At 45.2% G+C, this 22707-nt stretch overlaps 1 protein-coding gene across 3 annotated transcripts in view; it reads right to left on the bottom strand.

The window, feature by feature from the left end:
• Window positions 1–22707, bottom strand: part of Ube4B (Ubiquitination factor E4B) — a 423977-nt gene that overhangs the window by 84227 nt on the left and 317043 nt on the right. For all 3 annotated transcript variants that reach the window (XM_077655721.1, XM_077655722.1, XM_077655720.1), the window contains 2 exons: window positions 19095–19200; window positions 3084–3438 (listed from right to left, as the gene is read on the bottom strand). In XM_077655721.1, the coding sequence (XP_077511847.1) occupies window positions 3084–3438; window positions 19095–19200 (461 nt within the window). The remainder of the gene's footprint in view (window positions 1–3083; window positions 3439–19094; window positions 19201–22707) is intronic.

Genomic DNA, 22707 nt, shown 5'->3' with positions numbered 1-22707 from the left:
ACAACATCCTTCTCGTTAAAACTAATTCAACTAGGTTTGCCTCTAATCGAAATTCTCTTGTTACCACTAATACAGATTAATTATGGCAAGTACACTGCTTATTTTGCAGCCTTATCTATAAGGAATAACACTGCAACATGCATTAAACAATCATCTTCATTAGGCATTTTCAGAAAAGAACTGTTTACTTTCCTTCATGAATGATGTTTTTTTTTTCTCCGTTTGGTTATGTGATGCTGCTTACCGTAAAAACCCGCGTATAATACAAACCCGAATATATACGAGGTGAAGTTTTAAAGACGCAAAATGAGAAAAAAATGTTTTACCCGTGTATAATACGAGCGACGGAAACTCAGAGAAGACATTTATTCATATCGTATCTCGCACTTTACTTCAATCACTTTCATCTTCAGCAGCAATTTCTTCCGACATTTCTTTGTCCCACAAATCAGCCCAAATGTACTCATCTTCCGTGCCACCGAGGGCGTTCGAGATGCCGCGTTTCTTAAACGAACGACGCACAAGCTCTTCTGAGATGGCCGCCCACACGTCCACGATCCGTTTGCACAGCGTGGCTGGCGAAGCCTGCTTCAGCTGCCCGGTTAGCGTCACTGCAGGCTCACGTGAGTGCATCCACTCTGCATAGCACCACTTGACTGCGTCCTTGAAGGGTTTGTTTACAAAAACATCAAGGGGCTGTAGTTGTGACGTCATCCCACCCGGAATCACAACGAGTTCAGTGCCGCAGTCGTGTAGCAGCCTCTTCACCGAGTCGGCCAAATGGCAATGAAATGCATCCAGCACAAGGATGGACGGCAGAGACAACAGTGCACCAGGTCCCCTACACCACACTGACTTTACCCGGTCCAAGAATAGATCCTCATTCATCCATCCTTTCTCATGGCATCTCACAATGACATTTTTCAACGGCTCCTCACCTTTCAGCACTGTTTTCCTCTTGAAGATCACGTAAGGGGGAGCTTGCGGCCATCTGCTGTGCACGATAACATGTTGAAAGAAAAACTGGTAATGGCGCAAGAAACTGGGACACAGAAGGCACACAAAAGACAGGACTGATGCCAACTTACAACTGGGGTTTATTGCACCTAGCCTGCCTTTTGTACCACAACCAAGCCATATCAACAGCTGTAAGTTGGCGTCAGTCCTGTCTTTTGTGTGCCTTCTGTGTCCCCGTTTCTTGCGCCATTACCAGTTTTTCTTTCAACATGAACCAACTCGCCCAAACTAGAGTTTTACTTGACGATAACATGACTGTAACTTGCGTTTTCTCGTTGCCAGTGGACTGGGTATTAACTTGTTTAGATCCCTTCTGAGGGGCGATGGCATGTCTAGGTAAACCGGCATCTGATCGGCATTGCCTATTTGGCCCAACAGAAAGTTCTTTGACTTGCGCAAAGAAATAACATGGCGCTGAAAACTCACAAGCAGTTCTTCGAATGCTTTCGGCAGCTTCTGCGAAATTGAGGTCCGCCGGCATAGTGAAAAGCCAGCACGGTACATGTAGCGATGGATCCAGTGCTTGCTCAATTTGAACGCAGAGTGCGGTATCCCTTTTTCTTTTGCAAGCTCTCTAGCTTTTGCCTGCATAAGCTCCACACTTGCAGCTAGATGCGCGGCTCGATGTTGCCGTACGAACTCCATCGGGCCAAGTTCAATTTCTGGGAATGCGCCATTCTTCGGGCCGCGAAAGCTTCGTTGCGTTCTGCTGCACGCGAAAAGGCTTCTTTCTGTCGTCGCCATCCGCGAATGTTTTCCTCAGCGACACCAAACTGCCTCCCGGCCGCACTGCTGCCGATGTTCTCCGCAGCTCAAATCACTCTTCACTTGAAAGCAGCACAGCCGAGTACTGTTTTCAAGACCCTGACATCTTGCTCCCCAAAAAAAAACATCCACTTCAAGAAGCGTGGCATACATGCGAGCACGTGCGTTGTCAAAAGGCAAACGGCACACACAACGGATCAACAACAAAGAAACGACATCATGACGTCGTTTGTCGAGAGTAACGAAGCCAAGCCGTAGCCACGCGCCAATAGCAAAGCCAAGCCATAGACATGCTGCAATAACGAACCCAAAACTTCGAGCAGCTTCAAAAACTTTTGTCTGAATCCGCAAATAGTAAGAGGCAGAAATTTAGGACACTAATTATGGGAAAAAAGCTCGTATTATACGCGGGTTTTTACAGTATGTATGTTTCTCTATGTGTTCACTGACAGGAGGACCCCCTCAGCTTTATGCTCTGGGACCTCCTTCTGCATTATACATTTGTATAATACAACTCAACTGTTGAATAAAAACATGATTCCAAGACCAGAAGCTCAAATATGATTGCATATTAGAAATCCACAGGGAAAAACACATTTGTGTGCAAAGTTTCATCAGATAAAAGGTTGGTTTCAAGAAGCTCGTCCCCACTCATCTAGCTGTTGGTTTTATCAACCACCGCAACACCCCTTTGTTACATGGAGGTCTTCAATGGGGGCACCATTGCGGAATTGAGAAACTTGGTAATATCGAAAAATTTGCTACATGGAGGTTTGTTACATCCGGGTCCCATGCTGATGATCATCATCATCATCAGCCTGACTACACCCACTGCAGGGCAAAGGCCTCTCCCATGTGTCTCCAATTAACCCTGTCCTTTGCCAGCTGCACCCACCCTATGCCTGCAAACTTCCAAATCTCATCCGCCCACCTAACCTTCTGCCGCCCCCTGCTATGCTTGCCTTCTCTTGGAATCCACTCCGTTACCCTTAAGGACCAGCAGTTATCTTACCTTTGCAGTACATGCCCTGCCCAAGCCCATTCATCCTCTTGATTTCGACTAGGATGTCATTCACCCACTCTGGCCGCTTCCGGTCTCTTAAAGTTACACCTATCATTTTTTTCCCATGGCTCGCTGTGCTGTCCTTAACTTAAGCTGAACCCTTGTCGTTAGCCGCCACATTTCTGCCCCGTAGGTGAGTACCGGTTTTTACCCATCCCATGAGTGGTGAAAACAAACATTGCAATGCATGTGTTTTTTTCTTTGTAATGCCTAGACGCACAGAAGCATAAACACTCACGCCTGCAGCACACCCAAAAAGACGGCGGCTGCCCGGTTGTACAGGCCCAGGGAGCGGCTGAGCAAGAGCGGATCCAGCAGGCCCGCGTCAGCGCACAGCTTGCTCTGGGCCACCCGACGGGCTTGGGTGCGCCACTTGGACAGCAGGCGGCGGTTGTGGCCTGCCAGGGGGCTGGCCTCCCAGAGAGGCTGCGCTGTGGCCAGCTCCTGTGCCAACCGCTGCAGCTCACGCAGCACCCGCAGACGGCGGCCGTAGCGTGCTACAGCGGGCGCCAGCCCCAGGTGGGCCCCCTGCAGCGCCAGGAACAGGCACTCCGTCGAGAAGTTGGCCGCACCCTCCATGCTGCACTGCTGCCCTGCAAGTAGAAATTCACAACTTTACCCGAGTTCCTAATGACTGGCTCATAGCTAAAATGGGATACAGGGGTTCTCATAAGTGCCCCAACAGAACACCCCTCTCCTCCCGCCACAATTGGTCATCACAAGTGTTTGTGTCACCCTTCCCATTCTGTTCTTTTATGCTTTTCTGTTTTCTTGCTTTCAGAATTTAACTTTTTTATTCAGCGCCCATCTCACAAGAGCACAGAAAACTACAGACACAAGAGGAACGTTTGCCTGCATTCGTGCACTCGACTGACTGGCTGGGCTCCACAAAAAATAACGTGATGCCTCTTCCAGCTCTCAATGGCACTCCGGCATCAGCACGATGATTGCGTTTTTTTTTTCCGAATTTCGACAGATACTGCCTTTCCAAAGAAAATGCGCTCACCTGTGGCAAAACTTCGCCCAAGCACCACCGAGGCCATCGAATCACCCAAAAAATGCCCGATGAGATGCGCACGCTTTTTTTTTCTTCATTTGTCTGGGCTCAGCTAGTTCAATGCAGTAGCCCACATTTTCAGTTGCCAAAGGCACAACACACATTGCCTGGTGCACCACGCCCCTTCTACACTATTTCGCCGGCATTCTAAACATCATGCACTAGCTGCCACACCTGGACGCAAAAGTGTCTTGGCAGGCTGCCAAGTTCGCTGGGAGAGCTGCAACCACCAGCGCTCTAGTAAAAAAAAAAAAAAAAAAAAAACACGTGGAATTACAATAGGTATGAAGTGGTGAGAGGGATATGGAAAGGAATGATGGTTCCTAGCCGGACTTTCGGCAATGTGGTCCTGTGTATGAGACCAGATGTTCAAGCAAGGTTAGAAATCAAACAACGTGGCGTAGGGAGGCTAGCTTTGGGAGCACATGGCAATACACCAAATCAGGGGGTACAGGGTGATATGGGATGGGCGTCGTTCGAAAGCAGAGAAGCTAGCAGTAAGATAGCATTTGAGGAGCGATTGAGAAAAACGGGGGAAAAGCAGTGGGCGAGACAAGTTTTCAGATACCTGTATATAAAGAATGCTGATAGGAAATGGAGAAAGCGCACTAAAAAATTGACAAGCAAATACCTGGACAGCAGTAAGGGGGCAAATCAGCAATTATCGGTTAAGAAAAAGGTTAAAGAAACAGAGAGAGCTCTGTGGAAAACAGGGATGCTGATGAATTCGGCACTGGGAACATACAGGACCTTTAAGCAGGAAACTTCCAAAGAAAATATCTATGATAATCGTAGGGGAAGCTCTTTGTTGTTCGAGGCCAGGACGGGAGTTTTGCCAAGACATATAGAGTCAGGTACCATGAGACAGATACGTGTGGAGAGGAGGAGGAAATGGCTGAACACTTCATACTTTTCTGTAAAGGGCCTCACCCTATAGTGGAAAGCAGCGGGGCTGATTTATTCAAAGCATTGGGGTGTAAGGACAGTGAAGGATTGGGGTCTAAGGACAGTAAAAAGGCCCGCCCGCCCGTGATATACCAGAGGCCCGTGAACGGTCAAATCCAGATATTATTTCAAAGAAATCGGAGGGAGCTGCTAAATTATGTCCTGGTTTAGACAATGACGAGGCTGCCAGTGAAAATGGCGAGGGTGTGGGCCCAAAAGTGGTGTTGACTGGAAAGGAAGTTTCCGGACGAAGTAGGGAAAATACTGCTTTAAGCATCGGTACCAGGCACTTCACCAAGGAGATGCTAGAAAAAGAGCAAAGAGAGGATGGGTCATTGAAGGTGTGTTGGGTAAAAGTAGGAAAGGTGATCACATCGAATGCGATCGGTCCACGCGATAAACGATGGAGAAGAAAGAAAACAGGGCCTTTATATTGTTTTCTTAGAACTTTAAACTCTATATTCAGATAATTTGCCCAGATATTGCGCTTTTGCCACAATCAAATTTACAAAAATCGGCGCGGTATACAATCGCTGCTGAGTATTTGGGATTTTTCGAATATTCGGAAATTCACGAATATCACTTCTAGAATACGAATATGATCCAAATATGAAACATATTCAATTCGTATTCTTAATTTCGAATATTCGCACACCCCTACTTTTTAGCGATCTTTCCTGGAGTTTGCATGTCACAAGTACAATATCATCAGCCAATAGAACGTTACGATTTATAAAACGTCATCTACATCACGCTCCTGAACATGTTAAGTTACTAGCATATAAGTCAATCCTTAGGACAAGTTGGAATTCGCATAACAAGTTTGGAATCCTCATTAAGCTTATCTCATTTATTCTCTTGAGTCCGTTCAAAATCAGGCGGCCAGGTTCATTCACGCATCATACTCTTATGACATTAGCATTTACGCCTTCAAAATGACATCCAGTTTGTCGTCCTTATCACTCCGTCGTCACACTTCCAGCTTATCTTTATTTCAGCATTTACGCCTTGAAAATGACATCCAGTTTGTCGTCCTTATCACTCCGTCGTCACACTTCCAGCTTATCTTTATTTCATAAAATCTTCAATAGCCCCATGCGCACCACTCCTTATATTCTTCCTCCCCCAGAACGCATATCACGCTGCAACAGTCATCATTTTCATGTGGCCCATTCACTCTCGTGCACCTTTGCCAATTCCATCTTTTGCAGCTGCAGACTGGAACTGCCATCCAAATGACATTGCCACCATCCTCTGCTCATCCAAGTTGAATGAAAGTGTAAAAAAATCTGTGCAATTGTAAGAATGCTTTTCTTATTAGTTCTCACCCCTTATGTAATATTCCACTCATGGAGCCTTTAACGAAATGAAATGAAGTGCAATGCTAATAGTCTTTATCGGACGGCTTCGTCACGTTGTTCTCGGACTTCTAGATCTTGAATTCTCTGACGAGCGGCTAATATCTGCCTCCTGCTGCCGCACTTAGGTTTTTTAGTGTCTGAGATGAGAAGCTTATGATTGTAGGCCTCCTTTTGTGGAACGCTTTGGTGACAGCATATGTGAAGCATTAACAGCAATCCGCCTTGACTACATTGGCTGCAGGGAGAGGAGGGGTGTTGGGGAGGGGGGTGAAGATGCATTTTAGTGCAGAAGCACTTCTAGCCATGCTTCCCGGGTTTAAGCGCTGTGTGACTGTATGTGTCAATCCTCTCAGTAGCAAGTGTCACTTGTTCAGTGGACACCTTGATCACACTGTAAGCAGTGGTGTCTGCCTACTATAATTGGGGCAGTTATGCACCTTTGCTTTTCTCAAAACCAGCCCAAGGTTTACACTTCATTCAATTTTTAGGAAAGGAAAGGCGCATACATAGCTGGCTGAGCCGATGGACACCTCTATGCAATGTGCAATAAACTGTGCTTTTGCACCGATGGCTAAGTGGAAAGGAGACTATACTGCGCTACTCTAACCCCAAGTGGGATTGGAACCAGTGGCGGTGCAACAGGGAAGCTTTGATTTGCAACAGGGCAGAAAACTGAGCTAGTTGGTACATGTTCATGACGATAAATCCAGGCGCTCACAAATGACACAGAGGGGACACAGCTTTGATTTACTGACTGGGAAGCTTCTTTTTTTTTTTGTTGTTGTCGCATGGAATATCAGGAACCTCCCTGACTCTCCTCGTGCCTTACTTAACCGGGTCGAATTCAGCAATCTCGGCTTGTGGCCTCCCGGCACCATTATTCCCTTACTCTGCCCACACATCAGAATTGCGTTAATCCCACACGAAGAAACGGCAACCAGTCAGGAGGTTTAAATTGTGCAGCATATACCTCCTGCGCTAAAACGCACTCTTCTCTAAACAGTGACCTCGTTGAATAGTGGTTCTGCATGTTTACCTATCACGTGGTTTTTCCGCTCACTAGACAGTCCTTGAACACAAAAAGTTCATACAGAATTTCGGTGTCTTTCATCACAATAGAAATCCCGTAGTGTAAGGTGTGATCTCAATATCCTTTTTTAAGAGTCTGCTGAAGTATGTGCCAAACGAACATGTATAGTTTCTCGTCGCTAGCACAGGTAGCAATTCACTGACCGTGACACAAACTTCCTTGGCGCGATGGCATGGCCCAATGTGTGTGGTTCATCTATGTTTGAAGTTGAAAAAAGGTTTTTGCGGGTTATTGAATCTTCATCCGCTGAACTAGCTCCGACACACCGTTGTCAAGAAACGCTAGGTAAGGCTGCAGGTATATATGGGCAGAGGAAGTAATGACCGATCAATCAGGACCCTGCATTCTGGAGAGGTCGTAGAGGTGTTCCAAGGAAAAGTGAGGAGTGAGGAAACTGAATGTATCGGCCAAAATTCTCTCAAGGCCATGTCCAGAAAAGACAGATGAGCACTTCGTCACCTAATAAGCACAGCTGCCAGGAAGGGGTCGTTTGTGGTTATGAAAAATGAAAACCTTCAAACATGGTAGGGTTATAGTTAAACCGAGCAGACGCACTAAAGCATGTGCTCATTCTGCACCTCCTCTTTCTGGCATCTGCATGAGCACACAACCATCACTCTTCATCTTCACACCCTCTCTCCACTCCTCCGAACATACCAGAGTTACTCTGAGGCTAAGCACAAGATTCCTGGTTGGGTTTCACCCCGTTAAGTAGTGCTTTCGCACCAAAAGTGCACGACAGATTCACCAGACCCCATCAGAATATGAAAAAATTTAGTTGATCCACAGGCTTCCCAAAAAGGTTACAAAAATTTATGAAATGCATTTATGTTTTTCTTCGCACAATGCGATGATGTTGCAAATTTGTGTTCGTACAGACAGGAAGGGCTACGAACCCATCCAAGCCTGCATTTTTTATCATATGCTTTTTATGAGAATAAAAGATGCCGACAACATCAGCAGAGGCCAAAATTTTAATTTTACACTGGCCTGGTGAGAAGCCGCTATTAGTCGTGTTTTTGAAGACACAAAGCTATAGGGGTTCGAGATATATAACGCGGGTTACAAAGGCGATGTCAAACAAGTGATTTAAATAAAATATGTTTGGTAAGTTCTTAAGATGCATGTTACAGGTATGCCAGGGATGGACTGAGGGTGACTGCCAAGTTGATCTTGTGGCGACGGAAAGGTGTCTTCTTTGTATATACCTGCCGATACAGGACAGCTTCCTCTCTTAATAGTGTACGGTAACGTAGAGGGTGCCCATTTAAGTACTCGGTGCAAAACAAATTCCCGACTAACACAAGCTTCGGCGGGCACATGACTTGAGCAATGGTGGTGGTTCAACAGAGCAAAAACACACACAGACCAAGCAGGAGACGAGACACACAAACCAGCGCTGGTTTGTGTGTCTCGTCTCCTGCTTGGTCTGTGTGTGTTTTTGCACTGTTGAACCACCACTATGCATCACCAACTAGCCCAATCTGCAGTTCTTGAGCAATGGGGTGACTGAAACTGCTCAAGCTGAAGGGTTTTGTAGACAGAAAATTCATCAGCTTTACTCCTTATGTATCTCATCAGATGCATTCTAAAACACTAATTCTAAGTTGATTTGATTTCGCAGCTCTTACCATGAATTCCTATCTTTTTGCCGGGGACAGTAAGTTAAAGTGAATGAAGTGAAAAAATCTTGCACTAAGCAAATTTCGCATTTTTATTTAATATAACAATACACAGCAAAAAGTAAACAGCCTAATAAGATTGATTCATCATCAACATCATCAGACTGACTATGCTCAGAATTCATTTTGTATGAACCCGTTTGAAGCAGTTCCGTCAACTCCAAACCGGGTCGAACCGGAACGGAATGTCGCTCCGGAGCCAAACCCGGAACTGAACCTGAAAGGTGTGAATGCGGACCTGAACCAAAAACTAAAAAATTCCGGTTCAACAACCTGCCAAGGAGAGACATTAGTCATAAATGAGCATTCCAGGACAATTTCAATGAAAGTTATAGCTGGCCAAACTTGACAGTGAAAAAGCTCATTTTGGTGGCTGAGACAAATGATTTATTTTGAAAATTTCCTTAACGAAGCAGTGGTTTAAAGTTATTACAGCAGAGCTTGTGCATTACTCTTTCTAGCACGAACAAAATTATAGTAATAGCTGCTATAGAACTGGACGTATTGCTCCTCTGAATGTGTCAAAAATGCAGTTTTGAGAAATTGGGGAAAAACATTTTTGACATATTTTTGTGGCATTAAGGCTAATTAGAAATCACTGAAGTGAGTTCTGGCTGGTTTGTGCTGTGGTCGCACCATTTCCCATCAATACAGTCATGTTTGCAAAAAAGGAAATTGCTGGCAAACAGATGGCACGATCTGGAGGCTGGAACCCGAGACGATCGCCTTTGCACTGCGACTTCCCCGAAGTTATTACCAAATTTGAGGGCGTAATTGCACCTCCCAATGATGCTTTGACTGCAATCGGCCCCTACAAAACAGGTTTATTTCATCAACGTTTGTGATTCTGTACTTTGCGGGACACTGTTTCGGGACTTCTGCTACCGCTGTGCCACTTACTGCATAAACCGAAATATAAGTCGAGATTTTTTCTTGAAAAAGCAAGCTAAAGTCACCCTTCGTCTTATATAGCGGTCTTCAGCATGTGAGGCACGGTCTGGCAACATGTGCAGTGACTGCTCGCGAAGGGAGTGCTAAAGCCGTATCGGCATCAAAACGTTATTCCTTGCATTTTTTTGTTTCATTCGCTGGCAGGCATGTTTGTCTTTGCGTGTGCTGTTTCGTTCGACCTTGTATGCAATCCCTTTTTAGCAATGAATAGTGGCAAGTGGAGGCAGTTTACAGCAGCTTTCAAGAAGAAAGCAAATGGCAACATGGCCGCTCAGCGGCAGTTTGGTGTTTCAGAAAAGAGTGTGTGGTATTGATGCAGACAAAAAAACAAGCTGTTCGCATGCAAGACAAGTAAAACATCCTTTGCACCAACAACTTGAGGTGCGGACTTTGTTTGGCAGCTTTGTGCATGCGCGCGAAGCTGAACTGCACAGAGAAGATGGTTTATGGCTTATGGGGCTTAACGTCCCAAAGCTACTCAGGCTGTGAGGAACGCCGTAGTGGAGGGCTCCGAAAATTTTGACCGCCTGAGGTTCTATAACGTGCGCACAGAGAAGAATTCAGTGCACCGAAATCATGGATACGACGTTTCATGAGGCGCAAAGGATTTTCACTCCGCCGGTGCACATCGATATGCCAGAAGCTGCCGGAGGAGTTCGCTGAAAAGGTGGTCAGCTGCCAGTGGTTTGCAATTCTGCTGCAAGAGGAGCGCGACCACATGCTGGGACGAATCGCAAACGCCGACGAGACCCCAGTGTGATTCGACATGCCTTCGTCTACCGTGGTCAGCGTACGTGGCGTCAGAGACGTGACACTTCCGTCGACAGGAAGTGAACACTCGCGCTTCACTGTCATGCTTGCGTGCACAGGTGATGGCAGAGTGCTGCCACCTTTTGTGCTTATTAAAAAGAAGACCGTGCCAAAAGAAGCTTTTCCGTCAGGTGTTGTATTGCGCATTAATGAAAATGGGTACATGGACGAGGCCATGATGACTGAATGGATCCACGTGGTGTGGAATCGCCGATCCGGTGCACTGCTATATCGCCGGAGCATGCTGGTCCTGGATGCATTTCACGGTCACCTGACCAAAGCAGTTAAGCGTGTGCTTAGTGAAGCTCGACGGACTTCGCCATCATTCCAATGACGTCCACCTTTCAGCCTCTCGAAGTCGTACTCAACAAGAGACAACCCGAAGATGCCAACGGGCTGCCTGCAAAGGCCTCCGCGTGCGATTGTCTGCAGCTGGATGCTGTTGACCTGGCGTTCTTTGCCAGACACCATTGTACAGAATGCATTCAAGCAGTGCTGCATAAGTAACAAGCTTGTAATAAGGGAGTAATTACTCATTATCATCCACCCAAGCGCAGCCAAATTTACAAATTTACTCCACCTTGGGGGCTTCCCCTAAACATTTGACCAAGCAACAAGCCTGATGGAACGGAGGACGACGAACTGTGGGATGCGGTAAGCGACAGAGTCGTCCTCCGACGATGCTGCTGACAGTTCGGAGTGAGAACGTAGCTCCAGTGATGGAGGGATGCAGCCGGTGTTGTAAGTAAATACGTTTTAGCAGTTTTTTGTTTTCTTTTCTTTTCTACTTCAAGGTAAAGGGGTCAAACTATAATCCCGCTCCACCTATATGCGGTTTTATACGATACAAATCATGAGGAGTGGCAACTTCTGGCTTCCTGTCATGTTGACTAATTGACTGCAAAAGCAACAGATACTCTTTCGTTTGCCAGCCTGCGAATAGTGCAGTTTTCCACCCTGAATGACAGTGTTCTGTTGGGCACAAGTCGGTAGAAAAGCGCCGACTCATTGAAGGCATGGCACGCGCCTGAGGGACAGCATGGCTGAAAAGCTTCTGCTCGTTTTGCAGGTCGTATCGTGGTTTTCGGATGCAGCGATCACTTGGGACGGATTGCAATTCTGCCTGCCAAGTCATCTGGACAACGACATGCTATCGGATGCGACAACATGCAAGCCGCGTGGGCTGTCATTCCTACTTGGCCGCATGGGGGACATGACGGCGGATTTCCGATTCGCCGACAAGCTTCTTTCGAGAATTACGTCATCGGCGGAACTTCTACAAAGGCAGCACCTCGACTCCCATGGTCTCAGAGGGCATGGCACGTGCCTTTGGGACAGCATGACTGAAAAGCTTCTGCTCGTTTTGCAGGTTGTATCGTGGTTTCCGGATGCAGCGATCACTTGGGACGGATTGCCTTTCTGCCTGCCAAGTCATCTGGACAACGACATGCTATCGGATGTGACAACATGCAAGCCGCGTGGGCCGTCATTTCTACTTGGCCGCATGGGGGACATGACGGCAGATTTCCGATTCGCCGACAAGCTTCTTTCGAGAATTACGTCATAGGCGGAACTTCTACAAAGGCAGCACCTCGACTCCCATGGTATCAGAGGGCACGGCACGCACCTGAGCGACAGCATGACCGAAAAGCTTCTGCTCGTTTTGCAGGTCGTATCGTGGTTTTCGGATGCCGCGGTCACTTGGGACGGATTGCCATTCTGCCTGCCAAGTCATCTGGACAACGACATGCTATCGGATGCGACAACATGCAAGCCGCGTGGGCCGTCATTCCTACTTGGCCGCATGGGGGACATGACGGCGGATTTCCGATTCGCCGACAAGCTTCTTTCGAGAATTACGTCATAGGCGGAACTTCTACAAAGGCAGCACCTCGACTCCCATGGTCTCAGAGGGCACGGCACGCGCCTGAGGGACAGCATGACCGAAAAGCTTCTGCTCGTTTTGCAGGTCGTATCGTGGTTTTTGGATGTCGCTTGGGATGGATTGACATTCTGCCTGCCAAGTCATCTGGACAACGACATGCTATCGGATGCGACAACATGCAAGCCGCGTGGGCCGTCATTCCTACTTGGCCGCATGGGGGACATGACGGCGGATTTCCGATTCGCCGACAAGCTTCTTTCGAGAATTACGTCATAGGCGGTACTTCTAAAAAGGCAGCACCTCGACTCCCATGGTCTCAGAGGGCACGGCACGCGCCTGAGGGACAGCATGACTGAAAAGCTTCTGCTCGTTTTGCAGGTCGTATCGTGGTTTTCGATTGCCGCGGTCACTTGGGATGGATTGACATTCTGCCTGCCAAGTCATCTGGACAACGACATGCTATCGGATGCGACAACATGCAAGCCGCGTGGGCCGTCATTCCTACTTGGCCGCATGGGGGACATGATGGCGGATTTCCGATTCGCCGACAAGCTTCTTTCGAGAATTACGTCATAGACGGAACTTCTACAAAGGCAGCACCTACTCCCATGGTCTCAGAGGGCACGGCACGCGCCTGCGGGACAGCATGGCTGAAAAGCTTCTGCTCGTTTTGCAGGTTGGTTTGTGGTCTAATTCTATTTCCTATCGCAGTGACGACAGATTTTTCGTAGTTCTGCTGTGCCCTCGCAGGTGTCGCGCCATTTTGGTTGACTGCTGGTCAGTGATGCTGTTGTTGTTGACAATCAGGAGATATCGAGGAGAATCCAGAATCCAGGGCCCCCGACGGAAGAGTATTTGAAGACCATCAGGTTCCTAGAAAACCAGGCAGAAACCGACTGAAAACTTAATTCAATTCAAGATCAAATTGGTGTTCTCTCAGCAAGGACAGAAAAGCTGTCAGATTACCTAGTGGTAATCCAGGAGATGACCATAAAAATAGATAAGCTCGAGGATAATGTCAGGCAACAGGCCATAAAATTAGTTGAGTTTGAAAACCGTGGGTGGCGTAACAACCTTTTAGTGTTTGGTGTCCCTGAAGAGGCGAGCGAAATAGAGTCAGATCTCAGGGCAGCTGTTGCAGATAACATTTTTAAAAAAGAGCTAGGTGTCCATGTCACCACAATAGAAAGAATTCACCGCATTGGAAAGAAGAAGTCAGAAAAACATAGACCTATCATAATGAAATTCTATGACAGCAGGGAAAAGGATAGCATTCTCAAGAATTGCAAGAAACTTGAGGGAAAATCTGTTCACGTGAGCAATGATTATGCAAAAGAAACTGCCGACGTTCGAAAGAAATTATGGGAATCTGCCATTGTAGAAAGGGACAACAAGCAAAAGGTGTCTCTGGTTCATGATAGGCTTAAGATTGATGACCGTCTATATGCCTGGGATCACAGTCGGAACGAGCGTGTTCTTTGCCAAGAACGCCGTGATAAGGGTTGCCATAACAATCGCAAAGTGTCAGGGGAAGCTTGCAATGACAAGGAGGGCATGCCTTCCTGCAGTGCAAATATAGCATAGCTCAGAATCATTTCGCTAAATGCCCGCAGTATTCTTAACAAGGTTTCTGAATTAGAATGTCTGTTGCTATCTGAGCGACCGCACATTGTTTTCATTACAGAAACATGGCTCAACAGTGCTATTTCTTGCGACTGCATTATCCCTCCTGGCTACACAATGTTCAGGTGGGATCGGGACTCTCGTGGTGATGGTGTGGCCATTATTGTTAAATCATCGATGACAGCCTGTACGGTTACGTGTGACATGTCGGAATCGGTGTGGTGTAAAATCATGTTTTCTGGCATGTCGCACCTCATAGGAGTCGTTTATAGGCCGCCAACTACTTCACCTGATTTTCTAGATGTGTTAAATAGTACGTTTCTTTGCTCACATGTAAATAGGAATACCCGGCTAATAATGACTGGTGATTTTAACTTGCCACATATTGATTGGGAACTTATTTCGCCTGTAAATACAGAAATTTCTAAAGCGGAAAAATGATTGGATATCACATTTTTTCATAATTTAAGGCAAATACTGAAGGAAAACACGCGTATAACGTCTCAATCGCAGTCATTGCTTGACTTGGTGTTCCTTTCCCATAAAGTAGGCGATTATGAAATGGCAGTCACAGATGGTATATCCGATCACAAAATGATTTTGCTGAATGTGCTTACTTGTACACCACCACCTACAAAACCTGCTGTACGTGTTGAAATCAAAAACTATACTAAGGCCGATGATACATCTATTCTAGATTATTTAGAAAAGTGTCTCGACAAATTTAAAAATGTCTCTGAGGTAGAAGCAGTTGAAGAGTTGTGGCAGCGCTTTAAAACCATTATTAAAGTCTGCATAGATCAGTTTGTTCCAACCCAACTCACGAAAACGAAGCGGAGTAATCCATGAATAACGAGAGATATTGTTCCCGCGAAATGCGAATTAAAAAGGTTGCACAGCAGAAAAGCAGATCCTAGGGACATACAGACAGTACGTCAGAGAATATAGGCTTTGTTACTCAGTTCGAAGCAAACGTTTTTTAACCGCACTCCAAGTGACTTTCTCAAGACTTCCCCAGAAAAATTTTGGCGTTATTTAGACCACAGAAAGGAAACAATAAAGCAAATGACGGTAGGAAATGTTTTAGTAGAAGAAAATGTGTTATCGCTGATGGATTCAATAAGTATTTGCAATCAGTATTCACGCAAAGTGATCGACCATTTCCGGTAGATGATGGGGCATCTTTCAGCGCAAGTTCCATGGACGCTATCAACTTTACTCAGAGAGGCGTATTCCAGCAGTTGCTACAGTTAGATGACAAGAAGGCTACAGGGCCAGACGGGATACCTACTGGCTTTTTGAAAAGGTATGTCGAGTGGATATCATTTTATTTGGCAATTATTTTTCAGAAATCACTAAGCACCCATTCCGTACCACAAAATAGGCGTTGGGCTGTAGTTATCCCCATATTTAAAAGTGGCAATCGTACTCTAATGAAAAACAACTACCGTCCTGTATCCCTTACGTCAGTTTGCTGCAAGGTTATGGAACACGTCATAGCGAAACATATCATTATTTTCCTAGAATCAAATGGTCTCCTTTGCGCATGCCAGCATGGGTTCCGACGGGGACTTTCCACAGTGACACAGCTCATTGAGACATTACAAGATTTTTCCAAAACTATAGACAATCGTGAACAGATGGATGTTATATGCGTTGATTTTGCGAAAGCCTTCGATAAGGTTCCCCATCGTAAATTACTTTTGAAACTGTACAAAGTTGGTAAAAATGGCGAAGTTCTAAAATGGACTGAAGACTATTTAACTAATCGCAAGCTGGCAGTTCGCGTTGATGGTTCAGAGTCTGGTTTTCTAGATGTATACTCAGGAGTTCCACAGGGGTCCGTGTTAGGGCCAGCACTTTTTCTGCTTTACATCAATGATGTAGTAACTGCTTTAGATAGTTCTGCTAAAATAAAACTCTTTGCAGATGACTGCTTAATTTTTGCACCGGCAACTTGTTCAGAAGATCAGATTAAACTCAACCGAAACCTTCAGGCGTTTGGGAGTTGGTGTGATAAGTGGGAAATGCGAATTAATTTTGATAAGACCGCATACATGCATATCACTGCAAAAAAAAATATTTTTACTTTTCAGTACGATATTCAAGGCTACAATCTAGTTAATGTTTCTTGTTTCAAATATCTTGGTGTTTCTATTTCGCATGATTTAAAATGGCACAATCACGTAGAAAAAGTGTGCTCAGCAGCAGAGAAGAAACTCGGTTTTTTAAGAGCAAAACTGGGGAGGGCAACAAAAGATGTTAAACTGCTGACTTACAGATCTCTTATTCAACCATCCCTAGAATATGTGTTAGTAGCATAGGCGCCCCATCAAAAGGTAATGTCGGCCAAAATAGAGAAGGTGCAACGCCGGGCGGCGCGCTTTATTTGTTCGAAATATAGAAGAACAGACTCAGTTTCGGCGATGTTAAAGTTTTGCGGTCTTAAATTATTGGAAGATCGGTGCAGGAAGCAGAGACTAAAAACGTTATTTCAAATAATTCACGGCGAACTAAAAATTAATAAAGATTTGTACTTAAAACCTCCAGGCAGACTGAGCTCCCGCTTAAATCATAGTGAAGCAATTCGACCGTACTTGTTCCGAACCAATGCCTTTCGTTGTTCGTTCTTCCCAGAGGTAATAGAGCTGTGGAACAAGCTGCCTACAGAAATTGTTCGCAGTTCTGATACGGCATTGTTTGCAAATGCAATCAAGGTCTCTTACTAAAATCTGTACCATATGGATATTGCATAGTTTTTTTTTTGTGTGTGTGTGCGTGCGGCAGATGGCTGAACACTTGAATACGTGTCTTATAGTCTGTATATCCTATGCTGTGTTGTATCCGTGGGCCACTGCATTGTATGTACATATTTCTTTTTGTATCTGGCTGCTTATTCTTGTATGAACGTGTTATGTGTAACATCCCTCCCTGTAATAACCCTCAACTGAGGGTTGACAGTATTCCTAAATAAATAAAATAAATAAAAACTTGAAAACATCTTCCGCGTCATAGTTGGCTAGCCTTTGTTGCAGCTGCCAATTCTGCCCTCCTTCGGCACCCTCCTTGTCCACCTATGCTGCCTCTCCGCAAAGCATCCTCACACTTATGTTGTAGCGAGCATGCTTTAAACCTAGCCATCCAAATATCACGGCAAGGAAAAGTTCAGGTGGGCTGCAAACATTTCCACTGGCAAGAAGGGGCCTAGGTTTTGTGATCTCGCTTGCTAGGCACAAAGCTTTTTCCATGTCAGGAGAAGCAAATCCCCTCAAGTGGCATCCCTTCATATTCGATGCAGAAGCCGAGCATTCCAGGTGCCACAAACTGTGCTCAACAGCAAGTTCCACACATGCGCTACTGCAGTCTTCCATTTTCAACACAATGAATGATTGATGTCCAACCTTTCCTTCCCTGTCAGGATGTGACACTTTGGTTGAGGGGGTTTCAGCACAGTGCCGCCTGTTCACACACAAACACTGACGCAACAACTGCTTCACACAGCACAACAGCTCACATGTGACACTACCAGAGAATGTGCTTTGCACCGCGACACACAACGCCACAAGTATGTAACACATCCACAACGCAGCTACATGTGCATGCGAGGTCACATGGGATGGGTGGGGTGACGGTAGCTGTCATAGGGCTGACGGCGATACTATTTGGTCGTGCGTTCACGAACAAATTCGGAAGCGGCGGACGCTTCCTGGACTCCCTATAGACATGGACATCACCACAGTTGTCGAAACATGACTGAAATGGCCGCAATGTCGTATCGCCGGTAATCCGCACATTGATAATGCTTCTGGAAGGGCAGAAAACATTTAGCGTCACAGCATGGTGTTAGCCAAACTGCGGCAGGAAATGCATATTAACCGGTAAGGACAACAAAGCGAGCCATGGAAAGAAAAATTACAGGTGTGACGTTAAGAGACCGAAAGCAGGCAGAGTGGGTGAGAGAACAAACGCGGGCTAATGGCGTCCTAGTCGAAATCAAGAGGAAGAAATGGGCTTGGGTAGGGGATGTGATGCGAAGGCAAGACAACCACTGGTCCTTGAGGGTAACGGAGTGAATTCCAAGAGAAGGCAAGCGTAGCAGGGAGTGGCAGAAGGTTAGGTGGGCGGCTGAGATTAGGAAGTTTGCAGGCATAGGGTGGGCGCAGCTGGCAAAGGACCGGGTTAATCGGAGAGACATGGGAGAGGCCTTTGCCCTGCAGCGGGTGAAGTCAGGTTGTTGATGACTTCATGAGACACTATGCATTAAGCGGTCAGCCATTACATGGGTTTCAATTGTGGCTAAGCCGAGGAATTCTCCCAACTACGTTTCAACCACAACTACTCGATAGGCAGGGACATATTAAAAAGGTTTTACTGTATTTGTAAATAAAAAAGAATAAAACATGTAGATGTACAGAGGAAAGTGACATTTCAGAAACTGGTGCACAAAGCTTTGTTAAAAACTGCAGTGATGTTCGATTCACCTTGGATTTGGGCTCCAGAAGAATGTAGCAGAGCAGTCTCATGGGGCTACTGAGAAGCAATGAAACCTGCTTGCACAGCTGTTAATTACAACTTCGTTAGGCTTTGGTCAGGTCAAATTTGGCTAAGACTTGTGCAGATAGCTGGTGCAAATCTTGAAACAGTGAGCGCAGTTAAGCAGCCCACCCCAGAAGATACCGACAGTTACACCAATTTTGGAACAAGAAGATGCCCGAGTGTGGTTTGTTAAACAAGCACAGATTTTGAACGTGCTGTCTTTGTAATGATGCCCAAGACATTAAGAAGCACAAATCCAGACATGAAAATAACACGAAGCAACCACTTTCAATTCACGAAGCAACTCACGCATCTCCTGGGCAAACTGCTCAGCCTCCTGGGCGGTGAGAGAGAGCCGGGTGTCGGCTGCTATGTCCACACGGGCTCCTTCCCGAAAGGGGTAGCGGGGGTCGACCTGCGACAAGCAGAGTACACCACTACCTGGTTTCAAGTGATCCGTTTTGTCAAAAGTACGCAGCCCAAGGGGTCTACTTCTGAGCTCTGCAGCGTGAGGGCTCCTCTTGCATACCTCACGAAGGCAAGAGGAGGAGCTCAAGTCCCAAGTTTAGCACTGTCAAATGTGGTTAAAAACCCCACTACATGTCTCGGAGGGCTGCAAACCCCTTGGGCTGTATATATTTGTGACAAAGACTATATTCAATAAACTGTCACCAGTGATGGCTGTACAACGTCCAATGAATAGTCATACAAATACAGATGAGGCTTACAACTGACAGAGACACTTGCCACTTGACACATCAACGGTGTATACAGTCCAAATTGTATTGCAAGCAATCGAAGTCAGAGCAGCACCTGATGCTGTGATCTGCATTCAGACACATCCTCTGTGATGTAAACTAGAAACCCAACTCCTGAATAACACAAACATGATCAGGTTGTGAGCCATGGAGATAGCACAGACCAAGGAAAGACAAAACGTTGAAGTAACAGCGCCCATTCCAAGATAATTAAACGTGGAATTGCCATGAACTGTATCAATGCTGCCCTAGAAAAAACTTGCCCGCATCAAATGACCGATAGTGTCAATCAGCAAGTCGAGCGGCTACGCATGTCCAGCTTCCCTGATGATGGTATTTCAGCTGTTTGTGAGAGCCTAATGCAGAAAAGAAAGAGAAGTAAAGGAACGGATGATAAAGGAAACAAACAGAATAACACTCAGGTAATACCGTAATCTGCACAAGATATCTCACAATCTGAAGAAGATCGCCAACCGATACAACGTTAACGTTGTATTTTCCGCACCATGCAAGCTTTCAAAAATTTGCCCAATGATAACGAGAAAGAAGAAGGTGCCGTGCAGTATTAAGCACGTCACAAAGTTCACAAAATGTGTAACGAAGGTCGTTTATAGTGTTCCTCTTACGTGTAAAAAAGTGTACATTGGCCAAACAGGGCGTTGTTTTAATGAAAGAGCGCTAGAACATTTCAATCTTGTAAAAGATGGTATCAGCGGCCATCTTGCCGTACACTGCCGGTCGTGCAAATGCAAACCTTTGTTTAAGAAGGCGCAGTTTCTGGGTCACGCCAAGGACAAGCTTCAGCGTGAAATTATCGAAGCCTTTTTTTATTAGGAAAGCCGGTGAAAATTGCGTCAGCCCGCCTTCACTGTCATTGCTGGAGAATGAAATGGCTTTTTTGCATGATTGTGATTAGGTTTCACCTCATGATAACTGAATGTATTTAAATGTCGAGCTTTTTCAAATAAAATCAGTTGGAAGTGCAGCACAGTCCTGTCTTGTTTGTTCCTTGTCTTCTGTGTGCGTTTTATTCATGCTGCAAAACTTTTCTCCATTATGAAAGACAAAACAGAAGCTGAAATGTTTTAAAATGAAGAGAAAAGACATTGGCAAAATTCCCAATATTAACTTATTGTTTAAGCTGTAGCACGTTGGTTTTACATCTGCCATAAAAGAATGTGTACCTGCGCATCTCAAAAACAGGCAATAATTCATTAAAGTGCAAATATCTCTATCTAGCATGCTTTCTGTTTCCTCCAGAGTTGACCAAGGAAGTGTATTGGAACCATTGTTATCTTTAATTTGTATAAATGATCTAATAGAAGCATTACCAGATTATGTTTCAATCAGATTATCTGCAGATGACTGGCTTGTTTTTAAAACCATCTAACGCACGGAAGACCATGCTGCTTCTCTTCAGGCATTGCTGGTGTGGACAAACTAAGAACGAATACGGACAAGGCGCTTACTGCAACTAAGAGTGGGGTACAAAACTAAACAGAGAAAAAAATCTCTCCTTCTTTTATGCATCACAAGGAAAAAAAGTCCCAGCATAGTAACTCATTACTCTTGCAGCGGTGCAATTTCTCAAGTTAATAAATGTAAGTACCTAGGAGTAACCCTCCTAGTAATATTCTATCATAGCTCGTACATTTCTCAGATACTTGTGCTTCAGCTTCTCCGAAATTATGCCTTCTTCAAAGAAAACTAAAAAATGCTCTTGTGAGTACAAAGCTTTTGGCAAAGCTAGAATGCGCTTCAGCACTGTGGGATCACTAGACAAAGAAAGACGAAAAAATTGCAACACATTCCGAGAAAGGTAGTAAGATTTATATATGGGAAATATAGAAGACTAGACTCTCCTCCTTTGCTCATGAAGAACATCAGATTGCAATGTTAAAAATATAGACGATAATAGGCCGACTTCTGCTCCTCAATAAATTTTTTTCAGCGAAAATACCATTAAACCTTCAAAATTGCAATCAAGCAACTACCAGGTGAATGAAGCATATTACACAACACACACTGCTTCCTATTTTTGTAAGAACAAACTCCTATAAGAACAGTTTTTTTCCTCAAAACAGTGAAAAATCTCCCTAACAGAACTGGCAAACCTATATTTTTTTTTTCAAGCAAAGATGCCTTGAGTTGTGCTGTGTTATGCTCGGCTCGGATGCCGAGAGTTCACCTGCAGTCTTGAGCTTGGTCTTTTTGTTGTATGTCCTCTTTGGTATTCAAGTCTTTTTGAGTAAGGGAGTAATTACTCACTGGCATCCAGCGAAGCGCAGCCATACGGCTACAAAGGAAAGCTGTACAACTTACACAGAAATTTCCTAGCAAAAGACAAACTCATCCTACTCTGGGTTTTGTACGAACTTGGGGACTACACTTCACACTACCAACTGAGCTATCTGCGACGGCTAGCATATGGCTGCATTTGGGTGGATGCAAATGTGTAATTACAATGGAACCACAATTATGTGCCCCCCATTAATGTGATGACCTGCATTTTACAAAAAATTGGCATGGGCCTGGCAAATCTCCCATAGGGACAATGCATTAACCATTTGTGGGACAATGGGACACATACATCCCACTTTGTTCCTCATACTAAAGGGCTAGTAAGAGGCAGTGGGACGCACCAGTCCCACTTATGCTGTGCTACCACCTATATTAAGTTTTCAACAATTTGTTTAAAAGTGGTTTCAGCCGCGTCCACCAGATCAGGTAGTGAGTCGAGGCCTTGAAACTCTCTTTTTTCCAGGCGCATTTGAAGTTTTTGGCTATATTTAGTGCGGCAAAAAGACAAAATCGAAATGCCCGGTCAGGGATTCCTTTTTTCTGCATAGAGAGAAGCAACTCTAGATCATAATGTGCACTTGTTCCAAAGATTTGAGATGACAAATAATAAAAAAAGCACATTTTTTTACCGTGCTAACAATAGATGGACATTTAATGAATGAATATTGAGAGGTAATTCTCAAACGTCATATGCAGTTTGTTTTGGATGCCAAATCATCAATAGCCAAACATTTAGAACCACCAGCAGCAAGAGGCACTTCAGAATGAGCATGGAGGATAAAAAAAAATGGCCAAAAATTGCGGATGTCTCGGGTGAAGTTCGGCTCATCAGCAAAGAACACAATCCTGTGAAAGTTGAACAA

Source organism: Amblyomma americanum, chromosome 2 (genome assembly GCF_052857255.1).
Source record: "Amblyomma americanum isolate KBUSLIRL-KWMA chromosome 2, ASM5285725v1, whole genome shotgun sequence".
NCBI lineage: Eukaryota > Metazoa > Arthropoda > Arachnida > Ixodida > Ixodidae > Amblyomma > Amblyomma americanum.
Note: the sequence above shows the minus strand (reverse complement) of the source record. Positions and strands in the feature narration are given on the sequence as shown.